The sequence below is a fragment of the Doryrhamphus excisus genome, linkage group LG13 (assembly GCF_037039965.1).
Source record: "Doryrhamphus excisus strain RoL-2023G ecotype Guam linkage group LG13, RoL_Dexc_Guam_v1.1, whole genome shotgun sequence".
NCBI classification, from domain to species: Eukaryota; Metazoa; Chordata; class Actinopteri; order Syngnathiformes; family Syngnathidae; genus Doryrhamphus; species Doryrhamphus excisus.
Window position 1 is genome coordinate 13,261,725 of NC_136369.1, and position 12,728 is coordinate 13,274,452.

At 39.9% G+C, this 12,728-nt stretch overlaps 1 protein-coding gene across 6 annotated transcripts in view; it reads right to left on the minus strand.

The window, feature by feature from the left end:
- The window catches only part of LOC131139316 (CUB and sushi domain-containing protein 1-like), a 373,565-nt gene that overhangs the window by 293,201 nt on the left and 67,636 nt on the right, over window positions 1–12,728 (minus strand). Inside the window, exon 1 of one of the 6 annotated variants that reach the window (XM_058088814.2) lies at window positions 6,437–6,523. The exons of the other annotated variants lie outside the window; for them this stretch is intronic. Within the exon in view, the coding sequence (XP_057944797.2) occupies window positions 6,437–6,443 (7 nt within the window). The 5' untranslated portion in view covers window positions 6,444–6,523. Of the gene's footprint in view, window positions 1–6,436; window positions 6,524–12,728 lie in introns of those variants that run through there. 6 annotated transcript variants of the gene reach the window in all.

Consider the following 12,728-nt stretch of genomic DNA (forward strand, 5'->3'; position numbering starts at 1 on the left):
GACAGGCCAGACTGAGATGGTTCTGACATGTCCAGAGGAGGGATAGTGAATATATTGGTTGAAGGATGCTGCATTTAGAGGTGCCAGGTAGGAGGCGCCAAGGAAGACCAAAAAGGAGGTTTATGGATGTAGGGAAGGAGGACATGAGGGAAGTTGGTGTGAGAGAGACGGTGAAGACAGGGGTTTGATGGTGGAGATTGATTTGCTGTGGCGACCCCTAAAGGGAAAATCCCAAAGAGAAAGAAGAAGAAGATGAATGTATGAACAGCTGAACTCTGTAATCTGGTCTGGGGACATATTGTCCACCTTGAAAAATTTCATTTTTAAGTGTTGTTTAGTGATTAGTCCTAAAACATTGTGAAACAAAGGAGGCATTGATCCATCTTGTATTACTCCTATAACCTTGGGGATTATTTTTTTCCTTCTAATTTTAGCTATTTGCAATTATAGATATTGAGCCGCGGGGAAGCACTGGAGAGCGTGTGAGTTGTGATAGTGGCTCCCCGGAGCTACTGCTGTAATATTGGAACCTGATTGCCCATGAATTTTTTTCATCAGACATACAAATTAAAAACACTTTCTTTGCGTGGCACCTTACATATAGAACCATTTGTCTTGGTGATAAACAGGTGTGTATAGATGCAGTAAAGTAAAATTTTTATTTATTATTTTTTTTTAAGGGCATACGGGAAAGTTAATCTGGATAAGTCTACAGTGGAGAGTCACATGGGAGCCTTGAGACAGTGTGATAGTTGTGTACATTTGGAGTGAAGAGCAACATTAAGAAACGTTAATCTGCAGTTGGAGAGTGCTGCACTCCAGGGGATCTAATATCCCTCTAACACACATATTCACGCGTGCACATACACATGTAACAGAGTCATAAGTGGGCGGGGGAATATGTGAAAGTGCAATCCAGTGTTACAGCCATCTAATTCTATTTGCAGCAACAGAAAGCTGTTTTTGGATTTGTGGGTACACTGCAGAAAGTAAAGGGAAGAGGATGTCTGCTTTAGTGTGGGTGAGAAACAACAAGCCTGAAAGATGAACGTCTGTGCATGTGTGTGAGACCATGCAAACGTTTGAGGAAAGTTTTAAAGAAAATAAAGTAAATATCAATGATTTCTTTGATATGTGTTCTTAAGGTGGTTTTCTCGGTTGCCTTATCAAGTGTTCACGAGACAAGTTGTTGTTTGAGTTCGGAGAGCTGGTTAGTTGATGTATCAGGATGCTATATTTCATAAGAAATGCATGGGAGTACACCACAGTATATCCCATTCAAAGACTACTATAAGAGTCAAATATTTGCATGCTACCTTGTAATACACAAGATGGAATGTTTTTCATGTTTCTGCATGTTAACTTTATATGTATAACAACTGAATAAATTGCCTGATTTCCTGAGGAATAGATAACACTGCAAGGCTGCAACTAACAATTATTTTCTCAGTCAATTAATCTGAAGCGGGTTGTTTCGATTAACCAAATCCATATGAACCCAGCACAAACAGTTTGTCATTTGGTTCTTAACATATGAGAAAAGAGGCAAAAAGTTTAGTAATTTTTGCAGCCCTAGCATACCCATAGGTCCTATCGGTTAGAGGTTCAACATGCCTGGATACACAAGAATTAGTTTTTCTTAGTGAAGTGCCTGTGAATATTGCTATTCATGCACGTTATTCTTCCAACTCTTTCCAACTCTCTATTCTCAGGGCATTTAATCGATCACGACTGGACTGTTCAGGTTATCTTAGAAGATGTTTTGACACTCATCCGAGCAGGCTTCATCAGTTCATGCTCAAAGACTATAGGTGAAACACACACCAGTCAGACTAGATAGGACAGCTCAAGTCCGAGAGCCTGGTGATTCAAAGATTCTTCTTCTTTGTCTTTGGGCTTTTACCTTCAGGGGTCGCCACAGCAAATCAATCGGCTTCATCCAACCCCGTCTTCTGCATCTGTCTCTCTCACAGCAACTACCCTCATGTCCTCCTTCACTACATCCATAAACCTCCTCTTTGGTCTTCCTTGACGCCTCCTACCTGGCAGCTCTAAACGAAGCATCCTTCTACCAATATATTCACTATCCCTCCTCTGGACATGTCAGAACCATCTCAGTCTGGCCTCTCTGACTTTATCTCCAAGGCTTCTAACATGTAATGTCCCTCTGATGTACTCGTTCCTGATCCTATCCATCCTGGTCACTCCCAATGAGAACCTCATCATCCTCATCTCTGCTACCTCCAGTTCTGCTTCCTGTATTCTTCTCAGTGGCACTGTCTCAAACAACATGGCTGGTCTCACCACAGTTTTGTATACCTTTCCTTTCATTTTAGCTGAAACTGACACTTTTCTCCCCCGGTTCCATCATGCATGCACACGTTTCTTCACCGCCTTTTCACAATCTCCATTTCTGGACTGTTGACCCAAAGTCCTTATAATTCTCTACCTTCTGTATCTCTTCTCCCTGTAACCTCACTCTTCCACTTGGGTCCCTCTCATTCACACACATATACTCCATCTTGCTGCGGCTAATCTTCATTCCTCTCCTTTCTTGGGCAAACCTCCACTCAAGATACAATCTATTTATCCTCTAAAGGAAGAGGCAGGTCCAGACAGGAATGGTTGGAAGAATCTGACGTTTTATAAGCAAGAAACATCCCTGATCCCAAAGATGTGGTCAAACAGCAACTAAGAAGAGACCACGCTGCCCCAAGAAACACAATCAAGAAGGATGAAAGGAAGCCCCCCCACCTGTGAGAGCGTAGAATGGACTATATGAGTCAGAGCATCGTGTGCGGAACAATTGCTCTGTTTGCCAAGATTGTCTCCCTTCTCAAAAAGTCCTCTCAAGATTGTACAATTTTGCTTTAATCAATCTCACTATTGAATTGGATATGTACAAGAGAAAAAACACGCTGAGGAGTGATTCTGGTGATTCAGAACCACCCATGTGTTTCTCTCTTCAGCATCCTACAGTTGTTTAGGATACTGCACATGTACTGAATATGCGTGCAAAGCAGTTCAAAAAAATAATCTGGTTCCAATAATAATAAATGAAATGTCAAAAGACTTTGTATGTAAGCGACAGAGCTGCACATTGAGATCTTTTTGACCTGTGGCCAATCCACTGTATGGCTATGATCACCTGACACGCTCTGCTTTCCAACAGACTAAACTACTGACCCGTCATTTACACATAGTGGCGATGAAATGATGTGCCAATTGTATCTTTGTATTCCAGTGGGCGGGATGACGGGCATTTGTAAATAACTTAGATAAAATGGCAAAAAAAAAGTTCAAAGGCCGCAAAAACATTCTAAACGGAGGTGTGCTGTGTGTGGTTTAAAACATTTTAAAAACATTACCTTTTCAAGAATACTCTGATGTATAAATGTTTCATAAACCATATTTTACTTCTGAAACACTTTGAAATGTATCACAGCAGAACGAAATAAAAAGGAGACGTTGTAGATGAAAAAAGCAGAGTGAAGGAACGACTGGTAATTGAGAGTGTGGGAGACCGCTGGCCTGCATATTAAAACATATTGGAAAAGTTTTTTTGAGGGTGACAGTTGGGGGGGGGGGGTGATTTAAAATAAAAACATCCTTTCTTAAATAGGACAAACCCTCACAGAGAATAAGGCACAAACTTCCACATTCGTGTTTAAAACTTTAAATCAAATGCCAAAATACATTTGATTGTGTTGAATGTTTAGTGCTGTTATTCAACACTTCAACAGTTAAGATGAAGACAGAAAGCCTTGAGATTGACAAAGTGAAATGTGAATTAATCCATTGAGCATGCATTTGTTATTAGTACAGGAGGTTTCACATTTAATATGATATAATAAAATATAAAACCAGTGCAAACTTTGCATGTGTTGTGACTTGCCAACATTGCTTAGCACATTGCTTCCAAAATAGTGTTGTGTGGGGTTAGGCTTCAGCTTTTGCTGGTTGCAGCCCAGTAACACAATCAGTTTAACGCAATCAACAATCATTTCCACACAATGAACAGAAGAAAGTTTTTTGCTATTGCAAGGCCTTCTTATATTCACAATGATTCACCCACTGGTGACGTGCACTTCACTGCATTGTTGGGGTACTTTAGGAACCTTTATACTGGAATAAATGTGCACCATACTAAACTGAGCCAAACGGAACTGCTGGATGCAAGCAATCCTGATTTTCTGATGTGCTTTGAAAAAAGCTCCAATTCCTCTTAAATCAATAATAAAACTGCACTTTTGGGGGGGGAATTTTACCCATCCACAATTCTGATGTGAGACATGAGCATAAGTATTTCTCTTTTCTGTGCGTCCTAAAGATACAAGAGCTAAAACGTGTAATGGGACACAGGTATTCTTAAAAAAACCTCCAAAAAGTGGCAACAACACTCCATTTCTAATAAGACCTGCATATTAACCAAGCTACAGCAACATTGTTATTATTATTATTGTTACGCCAAAGAAATATGTTAATGGAGTAGTGACACCTCGCCACACCACATCTTCACTACATACTCGTTCGGGACATAGGTTTCCCATCCCTGCTTTAAAGGGACTGCTTGCAAACTTTAAAACATCATATCGTCTTTTATTACCCGCTACTAACATTAGCAGTCATTGAATGTACATGTACATTACATCAATCTGTTATTGAGTTACCAAAAACGTATTTTACCACTGCATGCGTGGAAAAACATCGACTACCTGGCTTCATATGTAGATCACGTCACAAAGTTGTGGGATGAAACAAAACTTTTCAAACTCTACTCAATATGTATGACAAAGTAATAGTTGGGTACAAATATGTCTGACAGCTAACTGTGCATGCAGCTTTGCACACATTCAGCCCATCTGTCCCCCAGTACTGAAGTCAAGGATGCTCGTTGACAAGCTGACTTATGCTGCTGTCGTCTGTGTCTAACTCTCACTCTCTCTCTGCAAGACATCACAAGTAATGACTTTTGGTCCAGATGTCCACTATGCTTCACCATAGTTGGCGTGTTAATCAATGTATAGAAAAACGTTACATACAGCATTTAGGGTGGATAAAAATGCACCAAGAGGCTGCTGTCTGCAGCAACAAGAAAATGATCAGCAGATTTAGTGCCATAAAATGTGGCAGGAAAGAAGACGTCATTAAATGTCAGCGATGACAATCTCTTAAATCCTAATATATTTTTATGCATTCTTTAATATACATACCATAGTTCCTCAAATAGTGACCTCCACGGCAATGGACAGTCTGTTAATCATCTGATACATCCCCTTAAAACAATACGTGTCCTAACTATTTAAATTATTATTGTATTAATAATAATAAAGGCCCGTACAGCTAACTAAATAAACACCCCTGCCACTAAATTGAAAAAAAAAACACATTAATTGAAACAATATCTCATTGTTCTGATCTACTTAAAAGTAAGTGGTTTTATTAGAAATAAAAGCAGCAAGTTATGATTTACAAGAGCCACTACAAACTGTGAACTAAATACTAATTAGTATCATTCATATTTCTTCAAAGCCCTGTCAATCATCAGGTTTTCAAAGCATCACAAGGCTTTCATCAAGATGATGACAATGTCAAGAAAAAGAAGAAAAGAAAAGAAAAGAGAAAAGTCAGTGCCAGAATTGACACAAATCTTTCTTGAGGTCTGTACTGTATATGATTAGCACATCAGCATATTAGCAACACGGCAGCACCATGAAGAAAAGACGGCCTTTGTCTTACTATGCACCGCATTTTCACATAAAATTGAAGATAATATGAATATACCACCGCTTTGCTAGAAAGAGACATACCGAGTAGATCATTTAAGAATTTGGATGAGTGACGAGGAACTACAAAACTGCAGACTTTCTCTGATGATATTGATGGCCTCTGGAAAATGGCTAAAACATGACATTTTTGTTTAATGAGGCAAAAAGAAATGCCTCAAAAATGCCTTTTTCTTATTTCATGAGACTTGGCAGAGCACTTTCATCTCTTTTTTTAATTATTAGTCTAACTTTTACACTCTAGTTGTAATACCATGACTACAAATGTTTGGATTGATAGATACTGTAGGTAGATACTATCAGGTTTTCCTCTTCTATCGCACTTACGCTTCATCAGTCTGTCTGGCAACTACTGTGCCACCATTCAAATACCATCATTACAGCTCATAAAGCATCTATAATCTAGACCATAAAAGAGGATGAAAAGACTACACTGCCATATTAAACACAGCATGGCAGCATGTGGCGTGCCCTTTAATACGTGCAGTCACACAGCATCCAAAACTAGAGCGAGTTTATGAAGTTACAATATTCCCCTGAAGCCACACCAGAATGTATATGCAATATGGAATGGAATGGCCTTTAATGTCATTATACAAGATGTACAACAATATTTTGTTTTATACAGAATTCATATAAATAATACATACACAACATTCCCTCGTGAATCACTTAAGTAAACAGCACCTCAAATAGACGCCTCCTTTGTTTGTTCCTCAGAGTGCCACCACTAGTGCCATGTGATAGCACTCATTTCCTTGTGTATTATTTTGCTTATGTAGTACGCACTATGCTAATGTACGCTAATGCTTTCAGTCTCGCTGTGAGAAAATATAGCATACACGTGTGTATAGGCCACTCCAAATTGTCCATAGGTATGAATGTGAGTGTGAATGGTTGTTTGTCTATATGTGCCCTGTGATTGGTTGGCGACCAGTCCGTGGTGTACCCCGCCTCTCGCCTGACGACAGCTGGGATAGGCTACAGAATACCAGTGACCCTAATGAGGATAAGCGGCATAGAAAAAGGATGGATGGATGGACCTTTGCATGTTTCATACTTTCTACCTACTAGAAAGAAAACAAAAAAATTAAATGTATGTGAATCATTCTTTTTACTTGTGTTTTTCCTTTTTGCTATAGTAGCTACTGTATATGTCACATGTCATATCTGATGCTCCCTAGAATCTCTAAACTTCAGCAATGACTCCAAGTTTGTTCCCCAACCTTCTGCTTTTGTGCTTCTTCGTCCTCCTTTCCCTTTTTGTAGCTTCCTCTTTGGCTATTGGCTCCTATGGTGACACGTCTCTGATGTTCTATTCTGTTCCTATGGTAACTGACCTACAGTTGAAATCCTGCCCTGTGATCTTTGTGTTTGTGTGTGCGCGCATATTTGTTAATGACAAACACACTCAAAAACAGAGGTCCATAATTAAACATCACAAAGCAGATTCACAAAAAAAGAAACAATGACGTGTGCACGGCAGACTGAAGTACAGTAATGTAGGTGGATGTGTACATTGTAACAAATAACATGTAGTCGCATCCCAACACTGAGGAAGGACTAACTATTTAAGTTTAATTTCCATTATGACTTCCAAGGCAATGAGGCAGACTGAAATTAGACAATATAAGATGCTCAGTGGAGATATCAACATAGGTTGCATGCTCAGTCCAAGCTGCTGAAACACGGAAACTGTCATTAAGGATGAAGATGGCATCTTTGGACATGTGAAAGGATCTGCTCCTATGAAATGGACCGCGATAACAGCATAAGCAGCGTAGTGGGTTCATTAGTGAGACTTCCTCCTCCCCGCTACCCCATCATTGCAACACCTCTGTTTTTGTGTAGCAGAATAAAACCAAAAAGACGTTTTTCTCTACCCTGTCTACCCTGAGAATGACACAAATATTAATTTCCATAAAGTCTGCTGAAGCAGTTTTGTTTTTTTTTTATAAAATGGCAATTTGAATACTCTAACATGTTAGGAGAAGTGATAAGATGAATGGCAATGAATTGCAAAGTCTCTCCAAGTCATGAAAATGAACTCCCCGAAAACATGATTTTCTGCTACAAAAAGAGCAGCAGACATGATGGTGATTAACACAGGTGAGTGTTGGTGAGGACAGAGACTGAAAATGACTCCATCCTGCTGATGGACTTAGAATAACAGATTGGAAGTTGGAAGGAGGGCTGTGCTTCAAATTGTTGTTTTTCCTCTGTTAACTCTGGTAACCTGCAAGGAAAGCCATGCAGTCATCATTTCTTTGCACAAAAAGGGCCTGTGAAGCCCTTTTTAAGGATATTGCTGCTGGTAAGATTGCAACCATTTATCAGACCATCAAGAACGTCCAGGAGAGAGGTTCAATTGTTGCAAAGAAGGCTTCAGGGCACCAAAGAAAGTCCAGCAAGCATAAAGACGAAAAGTTGATTCAGCTGTGGAATCAGGGCACCACCAGTGCAATACTTGCTCAGGAATGGCAGCAGGCAGGTGTGGTGCATCTGTACACTTGGTGTCAAGAATGGCAGCAAAAAAGCCTCTTCTCGCCAGGAAAACCAGACTGGTATTATACAAAAGCTACAGGGATTGGTCTCCTGAAAGCTAGGGTGATTTTTTTCTGGTGAATCCTCTTTCCAATTGTTTGTACCATCTGGAAAAAAGATGGTCCAGAGAAGAAAAGGAGAGCGCAACAATTATGACAATTATAATGTTTGTTACATTTTTGATAAATTGTGAAATGTGTTGAGGAGATGTAAAAAAGGAGGAATTAACATAGTCATAATATCTAAAGTTTAATTGTTCATACTTCATATTGTGTTACAGGTGGACTACCCAGCATGCTTTGCGGGCATTTAGCTTGTTAGCTTTAAAACAACAGTCATTGAAGAAAGACAGGGCACTCCCTGTCTTTCGACTGTTGAGTGTTGTTTCTGGACCTGAATATGACCTAATAATTACAAGTTGCTTTTATTGCAAATGTTGATACAAAATCAGAGAAGAATGTCAACATCAAGCTAACAGGAGCGTTTGGAGAGAGGGGCGGACAAGTAAAAAATATAGAAATGTTTATGGCCATTACAATTACTTGTGGTTTTTCGCCATTCGAGCAGAGATCGACTGTAATACTAAGGATCAAGCATTGCCACCAAGATGCCCATATCTCTGCTATATAAAATATATATATGCAGGCCAGCATTTCCAAAGGGTGACACATTTACAACGATGCAACACCCATATAGGGATTTCAAATCCGGTGTCTGCCTCAAGGGCACCGTAGAATTGTTTTGTGAGCGACCACCTTTCATTGCTTTGATTTCCACAGACTTTTCAGAGGCAGGGATATGGCAGAGGGCCTGGCACAGACACAGGGTGCTAAGCCAACTGACATGTTTGTGATTCAGTGCCTTGTTCAAGGGCACTTTAAGAGTCTACCCACCAACCAGCCTTTTTTTTTTTTTACACACAAAAGCAACTTCCTGAACTGAGGATGAACCCACAACTCAGCATTTACAGTTATATGCTGCTCTATTTTAGAGGTTTATGCCTATAAAGACTCACATTCTGCTTAAAATGGAGAAAATACAACACATAATAGGAATAAAAGAGGCCGAATTAATCACCATTCGTTTTTTGTCCCGTTGGTAACACAGCATGACATTATGCAAATTGTGTAGAATATCTTTTTAAAAAATGCATATTGTTTTGGAACTATTTCTCATCAGAATGAGCACCACAGCACCTGTGAAAGTTCAGCTTGACACAAAAGTCAGTATTTGGCATCAATTCAAAGCAATTAGAGATAGAACATTTTGTTTTAATATATTTAACAAAGACAAAAAAGGTTTTTTTTTCCACTTAGCCATGAATTTAGTTGGGGTGCAATACCCATCCATCCATTCTCTATGCCGCTTATCCCCACTAGGATCACGGATATGCTGGAGCTGATTAGGGTGCAATACTTTTTGAATTAAATTGCTCAGATTCAATACAAAGAGGTCGATCAAAAATCACAACCACGCCAAAACCATGGCAGTCGTATATCGAAAAAGTTCATACTTAAAGAAAGAACGAAAAAATGCACATTTCCCCAACAAAAAATGTACATGTGGGTGGGAGGTAATGTCCAGTTCGGCCCGGAGCCTCAAGTAGGCTTTGAGTTTTGGCCCCCTATGTTTGAGTTTGACACCGCTGACATAGACTCCAAGCAGTCAGTGTTCACCAGCCATGAACCACCAGTTTTCAGTCATACAGTATCATTTATCAACATTTTATTATATTGAGTTACAAAAATTAACTTCTTTTAAGCATCAGACTTTGAATTGTACAACAAATGTATCATCACAAAAGTTCCTTTGATCAGGAGCGACACAAAGAAATGAATATGACACATGCCAAAGAAAGTTTTATGGACGTACATAATGATTGCCTTGACGTGTGTTTATTTTTTTGTGTCACTTAATTGTTTAACGAGGCGTCATGGGCTGTAGAGGCGTGGTTAATGTCTGATATGCTAATTATCACCATGGAAACACCATCACAGCAGGAGGCGAGAAGGCAGTGACTAATGGCCCGCTCATCTGATACCCCATTCAATTTCACCCTTTTCTGCCGTTTTTCCTCCTATCATGCCGCCATTTTTCGCTTCCGTCTGAAAACCGTACACTTCTCTCCGCTTCAGCGTCTTCCCAGCTGTCGGACACTTCTGACTCCTCTCGCTCTCTCTCTCCGCGATCACCCAGTCCCAGTCTCCTGTTTTCTTTTCCTCGCTTCTCTTTCTTGGTGATTTTGAAATGAATGTATTGCAGTGCGAAGAGAGGCGAGGGATTACACAACGCTTCACATATAGTGATAGCACATACTAACTGTTAATAATGTATTAAGTCAATCTTTTAACCACCACAAATATGTCTTTGTCGCTTTCTCTCGCTTCATTAAATGTATGACGCATGTGTTCAGACACATTCTCATGTCTCCGTCAACATGACACGACAAGAGAGACTCTGAAAGCCTCTATGGAGTATTCATAAAAACACATACGCGCATGCAATGCTATCATACCTCCTTCTTTTTAACTTTTTTTTTTATCTTCAGCAATGTGACTCAGCTTTTTTTGACAACTGTCAACACAAAGGCATATGAGACGAGAGGTAAATTGCAAGGATGCTGCACATCCAGACAGGAAACATATCCTATTTTATATTGAGAGGATGTTGGGAAAACAGACTTTGCTTGAAAGTGAAGACTCACAAAGCTCAGCAAAGCCTTAATGAGCAGAGTCAATAACTTTGTTAACTATCATGACAGATGATGCTAATTGGGAAAAGCATAGCATCACAAACAAACACACTTTTCCCGGTACCTTCCCTTATGTTTTAAGAATGACTATGAGCTCATTTGTGACATCTACTTTGCGCTTTTGTTGATATTTTGCAATCTGCACACGCTTGGCTCTCGCCCCTTCCAAGCTGTGAAGCTATTATCAATTTCCCTAACCCCTGTGATGTATTCATTATGTGATGGATGTGTTTGGCAGGAAGCCACTCTTGTTACTTGTTTACAGCTTCCCAAGATGGCAGAAGAACACAAGTAAGACATTTTCAGGGAACACAGTTGATTCCTTTAGTGAAAATGCACACTGCATGCTTTCATACTGTAACAGTAACCACACTATACCGCAACCCACACTAACCCACTGGTAGATGTTGGCCACCTTGCACTCCTCTACTTTCCCTCCGCTTGAGGAAGGCCAAAAGGTGCTCAATTCAGTTCAGGTGGAGGGATATACGCCATCACCAACGCAGCACCTTCATCTTTCTCAGCAAGGCACTTGTCACCTTTTTTGGAGGTGTGTTTGAGCTTGTTATCATGTTGGAAAACTGCCATGCATCCCCGTTTCCCAAGGGATGGTGTCTTGCTCTGTTTCACAATGTCACACTGCATGTTGGAAGTCATGTTTCTTGAATTGAACCACAGCTCCCCAATGCCAGCACCACTCATGCAGCTCCAGACACTGACAACAGCACCACTATACTAAGGTGATTATAGTATAGTGTATATAATAAAGAAGCCAGCAAGACATGAATAAGACAGGAAGTGACGTTGGGGGTTTAGAGTTGAGTTTCAGTTTGGCTTAAGTTACTGCCACAATAGTAGCCCGTGTTTTTATTAGTGTTTTTATTGTGCCTGTTTAGAGATTTGAATTCAAACCCGCAATGAAAGCCTGATGTGGCGGTGCTTGTGTGTCCCAACATTACAGTAAAATATCGTGTCTTTGAATGCATTTTCTGAATGCCTTATATTTGTACTTCAGTTCATTTAGCCATTTCTATGCTTGAAAATGCTTAATTTAGCCTAAAGATACATAACATACGTACTAATAGATTGCAGTACACCACAAAACAGCAAAAAGAAATTTGAAGCGCATCATCACGAGGGATGGCTGTACCCACTTTTATGAGGTACTGTATCATTTTAACAGATATACAGTTCATATGCTGTCAAGAACCATGCTAAAGCCCATACAGACAAGAACCAAATTACATTCTTCAAGAGACACAACATGTTTGTGTTCCACAGTAAACACAGCTTACGTTCAATTGATGAAGGCTGACAACTTAAAACTCCAACAAGGCCACCCTCACGCAAGCCCTCTCATCAAAACTCTTCAGAGACAAACTGCATTAGATGTGTTCATTACAGCATAATTAAGTGAAAATGTGTGGCAGAGGACAGTGTCATCTGAATGAAACCATCACTGATTAGCCAGTGAGGAGAATTAGTGGAAAATTGTAAACCAAAGAGCTGACAAAAGTCATGCGTGAGTAAAGCATTTGAGATCACATATTGTATATGAAGCATACAGTGAAAGCGTGAAAACAGCATATGAGGTCAACGAGCTCAAATTTTGGGTTGGCTTTGAAGGCAGTACGGCTCTTGCCATC